The 16204-nt window shown below is 41.8% G+C and overlaps 1 protein-coding gene across 1 annotated transcript in view; it reads left to right on the top strand.

Moving 5' to 3' along the window:
• The window catches only part of GAN (gigaxonin), a 45654-nt gene extending 31306 nt beyond the window's left edge, over nt 1–14348 (top strand). Inside the window, exon 11 of the mRNA XM_030470178.1 lies at nt 318–14348. Coding sequence (XP_030326038.1) covers nt 318–499 — 182 coding nt within the window. The 3' untranslated portion in view covers nt 500–14348. The remainder of the gene's footprint in view (nt 1–317) is intronic.
• Nucleotides 14349–16204: the final 1856 nt, after the last annotated feature.

Below are 16204 nucleotides of genomic sequence, written 5' to 3'. Positions count from 1 at the left end.
CATCTGGCCACATATTGTAAAAGATACTTAAGAGACAACCTGCTTTCATGGCCATATATAGGTATATGAGTGTGTAACATGGCTTTCTACAAGATATTAAAGAGCAGAATTACAAATGTGGTGGATTTAAGTAGATAAAAAATGTCATAGTAGTTTCCTTTTGACAGCAACTTTAAGCATGCATCCAGAAACTGATGTGTCTTTCTGCGCACGCTCTCGTCCATGTGTTTGCATTATTACAGGTTAAATGTGGTGGTAACTACAGTATATTTTAAGCATTTTATCTCTTTTTTTTGTGTGTGCATGTGTGACTTTAGGTACAAATTATGACTATGTTAGAGAATTTAAGAGAAGCACGGGAACCTGGCAGCGCACTAAACCACTGTTCCCATCGGACCTCCGCCGCACCGGCTGCGCGGCTTTGCGGATCGCAAACTGCAAGCTCTTTCGACTGCAGCTTCAACAGGGGTTATTCCGCATCCGCGTACCTTCTCCGTGAGCCGTGTGCTGACAGGAGAGGAGACTGGAAGAATTCTGCGCAGTCCACCATAATATAGCTCTATATAAAGGAAAAGCTGAGAAATTACAGCTGAAACTTACACTGTATGCTGTGCTTTGGTATGGTAACTGTTTTTGTTTTAAATGCTTAAAAAGCTTGAGTCTCAGTTCTTGTTTCGGGAGCAAATAACTTAAGTATACATTAAAAAGAAGAGAGGGGGGAAAATTAAAAGGGGATTAAGGAAACACCTTCAGTCGTAGCCATTTGGAAGTTTAAAACTGTGTTATTGAAGGAGGTTTTTTGTGTCTGAAACAGGTGGGAACTGGTATTCCTTTGGCAAAGTTTATTGTCGAGTAAAATAAGATTTAAGGTGTGTTTCCCGTGAGGGGAACTGATAAGACTTAATGTGCTATCTTGGACTGGATAGCTGTAATACACAGAAGCTACATGATAACCAACCTCTCTGGTATACTGGTTTGACCGTAATGCCATAGGAGATGTTGGTTGTTGCACCTTTGATTTCTAGTCCTTTCTCAAAAGTTAAGGTCTGTGCCTAAAAATGGTGGAGGTGTGTACATACGGTTTTTTCATTCATTTGCAATGGTTTCATTCCTACAAATATTTTTAATATATTTAAAATGGACTAATCTGAAATGGATACAGTGTACTACAGAGAAGTAAACTGTGTTTTTCTACGCTGTCATTTGGATAGCCTGATGAACTGGTGTACAGGTGGGTGGCATGCGTTCCTGTGTGGGCTTTGGTGGCTGTTTCCTTGAAGTAAAAAGGAAACAGTGTTTGCAGTGGTTAATAATGATTGCAGCTTTTGGTTAAAAGTCAACAAAACTTGACAAATCAAAGAAAATAGGTTGTGTTCCTTTTTACTTCAGATCACTTGCTAACTAAGAATGGTTTAAAGACTGGGGATTATAAAAAAGTGCATTTTATTTCTGTTAGAACAAAGATGAAATATGACAAGCCTGTACTTGTTTTGCAGAAAACATGATTTTTGGACTAAAAGTTAAGAAAAATTTCTACACTGACTTTAAATTGGGATCAAAAGTTGGTTTACTAATGATTTCTGTGCTAAGGTGTAGTCTTGTTAACTGCTGTCTGACTTTGAAAGCTGGGGTTTATGGTGCCGTTATAGTGAAGAATTTAGTGTCTTGCGTTGTATTTCTTAGTAAGTCTTGTTCACATCAGTAGTGGTATTTTACTGAATTTTGCTCATAGTCAAGATCAGCTGGTAGAACACTTTTACCTCAATTTTTGATTTCATTGTTGTTGTGATGGGTAGGGCATAACCTGTATTTATTTAAAAGGAATAAAAAGAGGGAGATGGAAATAGAAATAAGACCTCCTGCCCTTCAGAAAAAGAGACTTTGTATAACCAGTATTATAACTACATACAATACTTTCCACTCTGCAACTCTGTGGACCTCAGACAAGCCAATCTCTGCCCTCAGTGCTAGTGTAAACCTTCGTCTTTATGGGATCATCTTAGATATGCTGAAATACAATCCTAAAGTAGTACAAAATAGTTATATTTCACTAAATATTCCTTGAAGAGACATTCTTAAACTTACTTCTGCTCAGTCCCTCCATAGTGCTGGTGTGTGGTTGGAGTTACTGGGATTCTGAGCAAAGGAATGGGGGATAAAAAGAGGGCAGCAGCCAAACCCTTGACCATTATTTATTTAATTTTTTATTTTTTACAATGCTGAAGTGCTGCAAAACTTGAACTATATACATCAATTTTCTGGCCTATATTAGTTGGCATATTAGAAAGTTTATATATTTATGCATTGCAGTAAACTTGGTGTATGTGTATATATATATATGTCTTCAGATTTTAAATTTATATATAATGCTTTACTACAGAAATGTGAACTATTTCCATCCTTGGCTGTCTTGTGAAATAAATCAAGTGCTGTTAGTTTATCTGTAAAACTTCCCTTTTTTAAAAAATCTTACATTGTTCAATTTTTTTTTTTTCTTAGACAAAGTGCCAAGATCCCATATTCAAAAGTGATGAATGTTTCCTAAGTATCTATTTCACTTTTGAGCTGTTTTCTAAGTGGCTTAGAAGACGTTTGAAAATGTTATTCAGAATATTGCAGGCTGCTATCTCTTGAGTCCCTGTAGCTTCCCAGTACATTTGAGGGCATTCAGCATCCAGAAACCCCAGGTAATAAATGCACACAATAAATCCAAATTGTATATGCTCTAGCAGTGTTTTGCAGTTAAAGTTATTGAGCGAAATGTTTACACTTAGAGTAGGATTAACAATAGGTAGTCTTACTTTTTAATTTTAACATAAATACAACAAATCTGGTAATTGGAGTGTGTTGCAAATGCACTCAGTGAGATTTGACCAAGAAGTTTAAGCCTCTTCACCTGAAACAGGTACAAACTTAATTCCTTAAGCACGTACGTTGGCGGCCAGGGATCAAGTCTCTATAGACACTGTGTCCTGGAGTTCTGGGTGTGTGCTCAAGTGTAAGATTAAAGCACTCCCGAGATCTCACAGTTGGCTTCCTCGGCCTTGCTTTAAGGGAGTGTGGATTAGCCCCCATCTGTGCTGTCCATGGGGCTGACCCGGGAGATGCTCCAGTGTGGGCATCTTTCAGGGTCTGACTTGTGTCTGTCTGTCCGGTTCTGATCTGCAAGCCCACCGATGAATGCATTTCTTGAGATGTGCAATTAACTAGGTTCCACTGCCTCCCAGTTTGGAGCAAGGCTTTGAAGCCAAGGCTCTCCTTTCCCCAGGGAGAGCTGGATTATACAGCTGATGGTGTACGAGAGGAGGGGACCTGACCTGGCTTTTCTTGGGAGAGAAACAGTTGACTGCAGTAGAGGAAGGAGACTTTGATACCAGAGGTGCTGTGTGGAGGGATGTCACCAGTTTCCTGAGCGTGCTTAACCTGCAGACAGCTATAGATTGAACTGGGTTCACTGGTGCGTGCCACTACCCCAGCTGTCCTGGTGGCCGCGTACCCCCTGCATGTGATGACTGAACCACATGGGAAGCAACTCCATGAATTTTGTGAGTTTGCAGTCTGGGGGTTGGAACTAGATGATCTTTAAGATCCCTTCCAACCCAAACCATTGTAGGATTCTATGATTGTATTCAGAAAATCACCAAATATGGGGTAGGGGTTGTGGAAGATGGGAGTAGCAGTGGCTCAATCCTCACTCCACCTCTTAACTCCTCCAAAAGTTTCCTCTTCCTTTTTCTGTGTGCCAGAGTTATTTTTTGAAAACTTCTGGAATTGCTAATTTAAGAGTAAAATCCAAAGTTTGAGAGTGCAAGTGGGGAGAAAAAAAGAGATAATACCATAAGCACACAGCAGCGTTCTCCTCTCATGTTCTATGTGTGTAGTCTTGTCCTGCTCTCCACAGCAGTAGTGATTACAGGCACAAAGGAGTAAAGTGCTGTTCCTCTCAGAAAGTAAATCTCTTGGGTTTTGAGGGAGGCACAGGCCTGGCCTCGTCTCTGGTCCTTATCTGGCTTTGCGAGATGCTCGTGTTCCTGAAGAGTCAGTGTTGGATTTCAAATTCTCATCCTTTCTGTTTTGATAACCTGAAAAAGAGGCATCCTGATGAGTCTTCTGTTTAGTTATACCACAGCGAGGTCTGCCTGTTCTCGTATATTTTATCAGCTATTCCTTACAGCATTTCCATGATAACTAGAACCTATCAGCTTAGCTGCTCCTGGTCAAGTGACTTTCTGTAGCTTTGAGGGTACTTCATCTTTAAATTGAAGGCAAATTAATACAAGATTACACAAAAGGACAGCAGTGAATCTCAAACAAAGGCAAATTGACAAAATGCCCTCACTAGTAACTGTGGGCAGGCTCTATCCCTTTTGCTTTTGACTGCATATACCTTGCATGTTGTACAGCCTGCCTTCTGAAGCAGAGTTCTTGCTGAAAACAGGAGGGTTTCCATCAAAGCTACTGAAGCACGTGGCTTGCATTAAAAGCACCAAGCAGCTTAATTTCTTTTTTTGCCATATTTCTTGTGCCTGAATGACTTGGTAAATGCACAAGTACAAAAGTGAGGGGTTTAGGGAGAGTTGTTCCCTGGTTTAAGTGCAGTTTCCCTGGTTGGTTCCATAACTCCCGTGGCTGTACAGCATGTGTGGGTTCTGGTAACACACACATGCCATGCAAAGAGTAGGATGCAATAACAAATGCAAGATGTTACAAGTGCCAAACTTTTGGGTTCCTCTGTGTATAACAACAATGCAACTGTTCGGTTAAAATACAGAGATGCTTAAAATTCACTGTGTTCCAAAAAAAGAGCAGTGGTTCTGTTTTGTTTGGTTTTTTTTAAATGAATGTTATTTAAAACACTGTAAATCTTTACTTTTATTTCTAAGACTGTTCTGCAGGTTTGTGTTACTCTTCACAGCTGCCTTGAGACATCACTCCCTGTGATGCATATGGACACTTTGCTCTTTGTTAGAGCACTAGTGCCGTGCAAGTACATAATAAATGGCAGCTGACAACAGGTTTTAGTATTTAAAATTATAAATATTTAGATAAAATGCAATTTGCTTGCATTAATCTTATCTGCAGAAGGAAAGCAGTGTCTCGGGAAGCATGACTACACCCAGGGACACAGGCATACTGACGATGGTAACTGAGGTATGTTTTGGTGCCACTCACAGCAATGTTTTCCAGTGTTTTCTATTTAATTTGGGATATGAATCCTTTCTGCCTCTAGTGTTAGCATCAAGGGTTTGGTGTCTGTGTTGTCTTAACTCTTTGGTGTACTTAAACAGCTTCTTCAGGTGGATGGGCTGAGTGTAATTATATATATGTTTGTTTTGCAGTTAAAGCTACTATTTCCATCTTCACATGGAGTATTTCCTTTCACCATTAAGGATCAAGTGCAGGCCGGTGTCGTGGCCGTCAGTGCTGTGGCCTTTTGACATTTGCCATTTTCTGTTGCTCTTCCTTGTTTGCTGTTGGAGTTGAGAGCTGCGTTAGCAGGGCCTGTGTTTCCGTGGCACGCTGCTTGGGAAAGAGAAGGGAGATCTGTCCGGTCACTTAGGATTGGGAAGGTGAGCCAGTAAAGGCTGACTTGGAGACATGGCTGTGAATCCAGTGAGGTTTGGGTAAGCCGTGCTCCTTTTCTGTAGGGGTCACAGCCTTGTGCTCTGAAGTTTACTGACAGGCTGGGCATCTGCCTCCCTATTGGTTTTGATGGTTTGTTTTCTGGGAAATTCCTTAATGTAGGAAGGAAAGATTGCAGCCAGGCTTTAAGGTAACATCTCTGATCAGCCATGTCCTGTGTGATTCTGAAATCCAACTGCTGTTATACTCCAGTAATCAATTCTCTAAATTTTTGATGAACAGGTAAGCTGTTAGAATAGACTAAACCCATGTAAAGTGCCTACCTAGGTAAAAACACCTGCTAAAAGGAATAAGGTGATAGGAGAATTAAACTATAAACTGCTACCAACAGGTGATTATGTTGTAACTTTGTTGGTGATACAAAATCTTGAAGATATTTTTTAAAACAACTTATTCTAGGTAGCTGCTTCTTAATCATGAAATTAAAATACATAAAGGAGTTATTTGAAGGTTATTTGAAGTAATCCACTGAAATGTCTTGAAAAGTGAGCCGAAGATTGGAGCTTTTCAATGTAAAAGGCTAAACCTCTTTGCAGGGGTTCATGTTAACAGTGAACATCTGTCAGAATATCAAGAACTGAACAAGCTCAATGCTATTGCCTACCTGCGTCCTTGACTTTTCATAATTAAATGAGAGTATACTGAGCCCTTGTGAAAGCTCATGGATCTAGTTACAGTAATAGGATAAAAAGAGACCTCCTCTGTGTAATTAACATAATTTTATTGATAAAACATGAGAATGTAATTTTATTTCGTTTTAATACCAGGTGCTTTGAATAACCACATACTGCCCTTGATTTATTTTTTGTTTTCTTTGCCTTTCTGTGTCCCATTCTTCTCAATTAATCATAAGACATCCCCTGCTTTTGTCAAGGGCAGCTTATGTTCATCAATAGTTCTAAACCCAGTCAAAGTCTGATACCATGTAAGCAGGCTGCACAATGGGCTGCTTTCCCAAGTATAATTCCTGTGTGTTCTGTTAGCACGCTGCCACCTCTGCTAATTTCAGAATAGAATAAAAACTGTGGAACATTATTGCACCTGATGAAAGCAAAAGCCATTTTGGAAAGTCTAAATTTCATATTGTAGCATGTGGTATGTGGTAGGCAGTATGCTGTAGAAACCTCATTGCTGTTCTTGAGATTCGCACCTTAATGATCTCACGTGCTAAAAGCTTCGGCTCGGCAGCATCTGTTTTATTAAACTACACATGATAGCAGGAAAGCTTTGTCATCCTTGTCACTTGCTTCGCTTTTTTTAGGTCTTTAAAAAGTAAAGTCTGCTTAATTATTAGAGTAAGTAAACCAGAACACCAGGGGAGCTGGCAAGGTGCTCAAGTTGAACAGAGCTGGCATTCTTTAAAGCTCTTGTTAAGGTTTCTTTCTGAAGGGAAGCCAAGGAGTACCCTCTTAAGAAACACTTTCAAACTCTTTCAGAACTAGTCTTAAACCAGTCCAAAGGACTCTTCTAGATTGCGTAGAGAAACCAAAATCTGTTGTAGCTTGTGTTTCTTGAGGAAACAGCTGCTAAGTCAATTTTAAGCATTTTTTTTCTCCTTGACTTCCAAAACCTTATGATTTGCGTCTTGTAATTGAAATGTTTTTCTGTTTAAGGGTCTGAGATTGTATTTTGCAATGTATGTTGACTATTCTGTCGTATCTTAGTTTAGTTGATGTTGACAGCAAGGTGTATTCTGGTTCTGTCCAGGGGGTAGAAAGTATCAGCAAAACAAGCTTCTCCTTTTACTGCACATGGCCTTGTTGTGTGCATCTAATGGGGCAAGAGCCTTGTTTTCGCACAGAGCTTATGTCATTGCTGCCCTTTGTTGCCCTTGGTGTATGGAACATGTCTGGGTTGTTGCTGGGACTCGAGGCTGTGGTTGGCTGAGAATTGATCCCCAAAGCCTTGTCCAGACCAAACATGCAGATTGCTGACACTATGGATAACACCGCTTGCTGGTGTCAGATGTTTTGTCCTTCACTTTTATTAACAAGATTTTGCCTTCACTCTTGCCCCGAATGTATATTTGAGTGCATTGCTTTTGCTAACAATCCCTGGGAAGAGCTGCTAGGGTTTGGGGGGCATCCACACACCCCTGATCTCTCTGTGCGTTGGCTTTTTGCACATCTCTGCATCCCTTAACTCCACTCAGTGTATGTGGGGAGATGATGAAATGATTAAATGAGTTTTCAGTAGGCTGGTAAAACTAATGCCAGCAGGACAGAGATCACCTGAACATCTGTAAGCAATCCTGTAGGTAGAACATGTGTAGCCCACTCCCCTGCATGAGTGTTACTTGTGGCTGGAAGTCTGCCACCTTCTCCTTGGGAAAAAAGCCCTTATTCCCACCTACCTCATTTGTTTTCCTTTGCACTTTGTCAAATCTTTTGTTTTGTTTTGTTTTGTTTCAAATTGCATATTGTCCTTCAACAAAAAGCTAAAAGCACACCAGAAGCGGGGCAGAATGATGCCATTGTCCAAGGACAGTTTGCTTTAATTTCATTGTCTGTACAAAAAGACCAAGGTTGACCTGCAGCTGCTGTAAAAAGTAAATAAAAAATTAAATTACTTGAAAGTAACTATTATACTTGTAAATGAGAGAAGTAATTGAAAGACTGTCCTGGCAACTTGTAAAGAGGGAAAAAAATCTGTTTAAAAAATAGAAGTCTCTGCTCTATTTTTTGAGCACAGATCTTGTTTGCTCTATTTTTTGAGCACAGATCAATAGTTTTCTCTCTGCCTCTACTCTGCACTATTTTGCCTGTGAACTCGATCCATTATCTCATTCACTGATTTTTCTGTAATGTCTAATTTGGATTTTTTTTCCATAAACTTTCCTATTTACTCACCTACAAAGAGAAACTGTCTAAATAAATACCCACCTTCTGTACCTGTCGTTATGTGCTTGCCTGTTTGTTTGAGATCTTCAGGTGTGCAGGGTTTTGCTTAGCTTGAAGAATTAAAAAACAAAAAGTGTGTTTTCTGCTTCTAAAGGTGCTATTTTGACATATTTTTGAATTCCTTACACTGTGCTTGACTTTAAGGTAGGGTGATAATCAGCTCGTGTCTGTTCTCTGGGTAGGTCTTTCCTTTTTGGAGTATTCAGTCTTTTCTTAAAAAAACATCCCTTTTCATAAGGACAGCTTCTGAACTATCAAAAGCCTTAATACAAAACGTAATGGGAAAATGTTGCCTTTTTCTCTTTCTTTGTAAAAGCAAACCCAAATGCTCTACGGGTAACATTGTCCTGTAAAACTTGTAAGTAGCAGCTCATGTTAACTTTGACTTAAGCATAGCAATCATCTCACTGGCCAATGCACAAACAGTAGGGATAAAACAAAGAGCTATTCAAGGCTCTGTACCAATTACCTGCTAATTCCAGAGCCTTCTGTTGGGATCACAGTGTCTCTTCTGTAAATATCAATCTTCATGGTGTTGCTCTCAAGGTCCTGGCGGTGTGCTGTTTTCTGCCTGCCTGGGACACTGTGACCCATGTGGCTGTTTCCATCAGTCTGCGGGGGGCCAGGTGTGGGTTGTGTCTCAGGCTCAAGGTTGTGCCTCTGTTGAGCCTGTTCTGGATGCATCTGGCTGGCAAGGTCTGTTCAGCTGCCCCCCTGCTGCCGATGGCTGGGAGGCAGGAGGAGGGATGGTACCGACTGCTGCCATCACTGGAGTGGGATCAGCTTGGTAGGGCTGAGGAGAAGGCTCTTGTGGGTGCAGCCGTGGAGTAGAGAGCTGAATCTCAGTCCCGAGTAGCAACTCTGTTGTCATCCTTATTGCACTGTATTTTTGCTTAATCCATATCATCAGTTCGGTTTATGGATTTGGTGATTAAACACTGCTAGAGTGGAGGACAAAAAATCATACTCCTGCTCTGTCTGAAGCAGCAGGAAGGAGCAGGGGGTTGACGTTTGAACTTGTGCCATCTCCAGACATCAGGTTGCTGCCTCTTCCTAGGCCTCGCAGTCCCGGGTTAGTATTTCTCGGTGTTGTTAATCTAAGAGCCCTTCAGCCTTTTGAAAAGGCCGCAGACTGCCCTGTGGTTCTCGCAGAGGTGCTGAGTGGAGGGAGGTCACCAGTTTCCTGAGTGAACTATGGATACACAGCTATAGATTGAACTGGGTTCACTGGTGAGTGCCACCACCCCAGCTCTCCTGACTGGGTACCCCTGCATGTGACGGCTGAACCATATCAGAAGCAACTCCATGCATTTGGTGAGTCTGTAGTCTGGGGGTTGGAACTAGATGATCTTTAATATCCCTTCCAACCCAAACCATTCTAGGATTCTGGGACGTGTTGGGTGCTGTTCTTTGGACCATCCTAACTCACCTAAACTGTCATCTAGGAACCTTGGGCTGGTGGCCTTCATGAGGAGTATCTGCATTACCTGCAGCACGCTTTGAAAAACAGCCAGTAAATGAGGGACCCCGAAATCCTCGATCCTCTTGTTTTAGGGAAGGCTGAAGAGCAGCTCCATTCATTGTCAGGCTGTGCACAGAGTCTGAGCCTTGCAGCTGCGCCCTGGCAGGATGGGTAGGGATGAATCTGCCCTGTCTTTTACATGAGCATAAGACATAAAGGTTTTTGGTCTGTTACAGGAGATCTAATACTTTGCATTTGTTCTATTGAAATCTGAAAATATTGGAGGCTCTGGAACTGTTTCTGCAGGGTGGAACAGCAACTGTGGGCCTAAATAACTGGTGAGCTCCTGGCCAGCTCCCCTGGTTTTCCCCTCCACTTTTTAGGGGATTTTTTGAGAAAACATAAATGTATGACCTCTTCCCAGTTTGTCGGCTAACTGCTGAATAATTTGAAGTGGGAACCTGACAAACTGAGACTGTTTTAAGTTTGCCTTCAAAAGGCAAAGGCAGAACTTCATGTTACATGCTCTACCTTTGGAGTTTTCCCTCTGTAAACCATCTTTGTTGGGTACCATGAATCTTGTAGGATTGGGCTAAAGGATTGAAACATATATGAATGGTGACTAGTACATTTAGTTTGACTTTGCACTGTAAAAATGTGCTTTTTTAGAGTAAGAGAATGAAATAACGACTACATTGGTTAATCCAACTGATATCTGTATTCAATGAACCGAGTAATAGTAGGGTGTTGGAACGTAATGCCACATTGGTGCTGCTCTCGTAAAGGTTCAGCGGACTGTCAAATCTGAGATCTTGTTAAGTACCAGGATATTGTCAGAATATATTGCTGGCTTTTCTACAGAAAAATACATCAGTGTGTTGTGGTAGAAACACTCACCTGGTCTTGTTTACCACTGCTGGCGTGCAGCTCAGCAGCAAGGTTTATTCCCATCATCCAGGTGTCGTGCTTGGACTTCTGTATTACAGATGTGTTTACTGTTACAGGCTTTTTATGGGCTACGTTTCCTGTGGGTCTTTGTGCTTTTTGTGGGAATGGAGTTTTTGCTTTTATTCGTTTGTGTGCCCACCCCAAAATCTTCCTGAGCTGCTTTAGAAATGAATCCATGAATCGCTTGGGGTCAGGCTTTGGAATCCTCAGACCTGAGTATGCTGGGTTATTTCTGTTAAAACCAAGGAAAAATAAGACGTAAATGCTCTTTGGCCTCAATCAAACTATGCAATATAGCACAACAAAGAGCTGAATTCCTTGTGATACAGAAGTTGCACAGCTCTTGTGTCCTTCCAAAGCCAGTCCTTTGTCCAAGGTTGGGAGAACTTATACACAATGGTTGCCCAAGAGTCTTGAATCCAAATAACTCTTGTTCAGTGATTTCCCTACTTCTCCCTGCCTCACCCCTCAGTTTATAGCTGTTTTGACTCTGAACGATGTGCTGTCAAAGTGTATCCCTCCTGTCACTCTTGTATTGTTGTCAATTGGAGCTCGTCTTGCAAACCCACCAGTGTGGGTTACCTTCTGGAGCGAGTTAGGGGCCACTTTGTGGGTTTGCGTCTCTGCTGTAGAGCATGTCAGGCATTCCGGGTTTGCTGTGCCCCTCCAGGTAGCTGTAGGTCTTGCTTTTGTGCTCCTGTCTTGTTCAGGCACGGGTGTGGTGCTTACAGTAAAGAATACCTGTGACTTGGTCTGCGATCCACCCCAACCGAGTTTTCATTTCCACCGCTTGTATGCGAATTTGATTTTGCTGCTTCCGTAGCAATTTGGGGATAAATGGCCGTGTGGTCAGCACTGCTGGTAAAGGTTCTTTGTTCTCCCATTGCTTCATTTATGCAGTTAAGTTTGTTCTTTGTGTTCATGTTCTTCCCCCTGTTAAGTACTAACGAAACGGGTACACTGTTTTGCCCTAGTTCTACATCCAGTGAATAGCTCTTCCCTACCAGTTGGTCACCTCTTCTCACCTTTACATGCATTCTTCTGAGTAGTTTACCTATATTTGTCATTTACTTAACCCACGTTGTACCTCACACTGCTTTTTCCCTCCTACCACCATTCATTATTTGGTCTTCTTTAATTCAGGTTAAGCTTGATTTGCTTCTCTTCACTTCAAAAGGGGATTTCAGTGCATGCACAACATGGGAGACACACAGAAAATCTCTGCAGTTGTCTGTGTGTTCATTCCCACCCCAGCACATGCAGTGCGAGGGGTTCACCCTATTCCATTCCCCATCCCAGGTTTTCCCTAGTGCTAGGCAGAACAAAGTCTGAAGCCGTTTCTCCTTTCTTTTGGTAATTGAAACTATTTGGAGATTTGGAGATTTTCTTAGGAAGTAGCCACTGCGGATCAGCAGCTGGCATGCGAGGGGGTTGTTAGGTTTCCATATTCAGTATTTCTAATTGAGGAACAAATAATTTATTTGGGGGGGGGGGGGAATGTAAGTTCTTTTGTATTTGTATGTCAAAGTGGCCTTTATAGGAAAAGCACATAAAATATTTAGATTAAAATTGCTTAGTTGTGTAATTCTAGTGGGGATTTTTGTATTGACAGGGTTTCTATGCATTTTTCAAAATATACTTGTGTTTTGTGTTAGAATTATTGGAAATATTTTTTAAAAATGTGTATTACCACATTTTCCATGGTTGATCCCTTTACTACCATTCCTTTTGAATACTACAAAGATTTTAATTAACCCTGTAAATTAATTTTCCCCCACAGATATTTGCATTAAGTCAATATAATGAGTTATAGCATGGGTATGTAGCTTTAAGGGAATAAGCCTAGTAGTGTAGCTTAATTATGGAGAGATCTTTTGGGAGAAGGGCAGTGTTTTAATTGCACTTAAAAGACTAAATTAGGAAATTAAGTTTTTGCTGGGATTTTTTAAGCTGTTTCCATCCTGCATTGTTTACACTCGAGCATTATTTAAATGTACTATTTGTTCAGTGTAATTCTCCTTCTGTATTCTGTTGGGATAATACTAATGTTAACAGATATGAAAGGTTTTGGAAAGTGTCATATCCCAGTGGATATGACATAAGTTTAGAGGAGGGAGAAGAAAGAAAAATAGTGTATCTTTCCTTTTAATTACATGCACATTTTTGCATTGGCTGAGACTAAAGGAACTGAACTTACAATTAAATTGTAAGTAAAATAAGTGGTTTGGGGCGGGGGGGGTGTGTGTGGAAACAACGAAGAGGTTTTCAGAACTGCAGGTAAAAGTACCCTTCAGTTGCCCTGCAGTGCAATTGCCCTGACTGCCTATGCAAAGTATAACCCGAGTTGGATGCATCAGACCCTTCTGTTATTGCTCTGGTTTTACCTTCTCTTCTCGAGGTGTTATTTATTGTAAGGCTTCCCCGGAACGTTTGTCAACTGACACCTCCATTTTATAGTTTTTATGTCTGTATTTTTGTTCCTGTCTCTGTTTCATAAGGGATCCCGCCTCTTTCATAGGTTAGTGCAAGTGCAAGCTTTAGGAGCAGCAGCAAATGAACATTGCATGCTACCGTGGGTTCTCATAATGGAAGAAAAAATGTGCAGTTTCAATGGCACTTTGACCTACTGCTGGAACATTGAGTTTTGCAATGGAACAAACTCTCAACAATTGAAAACACTCTGAGTCTATATTAGATGTCCTGAAAGTGCAGAAAAAGGCAGTTACTGCAGTTGTACCCACAGATAATTTGGTATGGATTTTCTTTTTTTTTTTCCCAATAGTTACATGATGTGATTTTAGGAAAATACACGTTCCTTGGTTTACTTTGGTCGCCATAAATTGCCCAGTGCAGAGTCTGGTCCACCTCCATCCATTTACTTTCATGGAGTAGTTCATGCACGTAACATTTGTAAGAGCAGAGCAGGGAAGCTGTGTGGTTACTTACCAGTAACCTCCCTTGCAGCATTGCTTTGTGGCTCACGAGACGAACAGGGAGACGAGAATTTTCCTGGATTAAGTAGCACTCGCTTCGTTTACGTGTTCAGTATAATGTTGGGTGACAAAAGGGAGGTTCCCTTTCTAAAGTATTTGACTTGTGCTTTGGGGACTTAGTTGCCACTGTGCAAATTGTGCTGTAATATTGTACCAAGGATCAGTGAAAGTGTTTTATCTTTTTTAATGTCGTTTGTATTTGACCGGGTTTTATAAATGTAAGAAATCAGAGTGTTGTATTTTGATCTGAAATTTGCGTATGGTAAAAGTAACTTTGCTTTATGTATTGGAGGTTTGTTCAGAACTTGAATTATTTTATAGAAGGGTACAGACCAAAATTAATTGTCTTAAAAGGTGTTTAATAAACTAACCAAATAAAACATCGATGGTTTGAAAAACTTGTTGACTGCTCCTTACGCTTTTTCTTTCTAATTTCAAAGGGAAGGAAGGATGTGCTTCAAGATTTTCTCTCAAGGTCTTATGAAAAATGAAGAGGAAGAAAAAAGGAAAGCAGTAGATTTTATAAATATCATCTCCCATGAGTTATCTGTTTTATTATTAAACATTTCTACATGCCAGAAGTTTAATCAAAGGGGAAAACCCAAAGGAAATAAATAGAGGAGGAAAGGCTAAGGAAATCAGGGGAGGCGGGAACGGTCCCTCTCTGGCTCTGTCCAGGCAGTAAATGTTATGGCTGTAGAGCCATGGGTGTTTGGTGGCCATTCCATGCGAAATGGGAATGGGAAGGAGCTTTTGCTTGCCCTCGCAGTTGTCTGTGTCTCTGTTCTCCCCTGCGTCACCTTCACACGCCCTCTTCACAAGTACTGCTGCTTCAACATCACCTTTAAAAGCAGAGGAGAAAAAGATGTGAAGCACAAGCGCTCCCAGGGCAGGGTACAAACAGCTCCTTACGGGGCTGCCCTGGTCCATGGCAACCCTCAGTTGCACCACAGCATGCATACACAGCCTCTCTAAGTTCAGAGCTCTGGGCTTGCTTAGGATGCCAAGCAGCTGCAACCCAGATTAAACAATCTGCTTCCTTCATGCTGCCCTTCTCCCTTTACTGAGGCACCAGCCACTGCTTCTGCTGCTGCTGCCTCTGCCAAGACACAAGAACCAGACTATTAATAGGAGGGACACTGTCGTCTGGCAAGAGGTGGGAGTGCAGTGGCTGCGATGAACTGGCGCTGCAGCAGTCCTGTGCTTCTGGTCTTCAGGAAATTACATTATTTCACCCAGAGCTCTGAATACCTTCTATTAAATGAAAGGATATTGAAGCAAGGCCAGATGTGAGGTAGGGTCAAGGCAAAGCTGAGGTTCGAGGTAGCTTGTGCAAGGGCAGTGGAGTGGGAAGGCAGTGCCACAGCAGAGTGCAAGACTGGGTGCTCTAAACATGTGTTTTAACAGAGATGATGGGTGTTCAGACAGAAAGGTGAATATTTGCTCAATAAAAACCTTTTCCTGCTTAGCTCAACAGCCATACCAAGCAAAACACAGGTCCTGAACCACCAGCCACTTTGGTGCAGAGAGCCCGAGGCCTCCAGTGTAAATATGGGCTGATGATAGGGAATCTCATGTTGATTTACCCTTGTTGCTGGTGTTCCCATGGTTATGGCTGCGTAGATGGGCTCTGCCGTATCTCCCCTGTCTTACTGAGTCCTGGAAACAAAGACGGGAGGGTGAACTTGGGATTTATCTTTATTCCCCAGCCTGGAATCCTAACAGAAAGGGAAGAGGGCTGCTGTCTGGTTTCCTTTACCTTTTAAGCACAGAGGAGATAAAAGTTGAAGTTTCCATTTCTTCCTCTTTTTACCCCCCTCAATTTTCTTCTAAAGCATTGCAGAAGAAATCCAGGAATGGTTCCTTGAACAGGATTTCAGCCAAGGCTCTCAATGCCCTGGAGCAAGGCCTCTCTGTGCCATCCCAAACACACAGTGATGTGCCAAACAAGGCATCTGCGTGCTGCATTTACACAGCAGGGCTTGGGATGTCTGTGCCACAGGGAATCACTGTTGTCCATGAGCTTGTATCCCAACCTGTGAGAAGAGCATCTCACCAGCTTTGTCCTAACAGGAATGGGTGAGGAGCGATGATGCAGCTGCTGTGGTGGTGTTGGGATGTGGGAGCAGCCCCAGCTCTGCTGAGCCAGGTTCTTTCCAGGGCTGGTGCCTCCATGGTAAGAGGTGGCATCTGTCCCCTCTGCAGAGCTGAGGTCTCGGAGCAGGCTTTCCCCAGGCTGAGTTTCCCGGGTGATGTGA

Source organism: Strigops habroptila, chromosome Z (genome assembly GCF_004027225.2).
Source record: "Strigops habroptila isolate Jane chromosome Z, bStrHab1.2.pri, whole genome shotgun sequence".
Lineage (NCBI taxonomy): Eukaryota > Metazoa > Chordata > Aves > Psittaciformes > Psittacidae > Strigops > Strigops habroptila.
The sequence above is the reverse complement of the archived record's forward strand: the minus strand, read 5'-3'. Positions and strand labels throughout refer to the sequence as shown.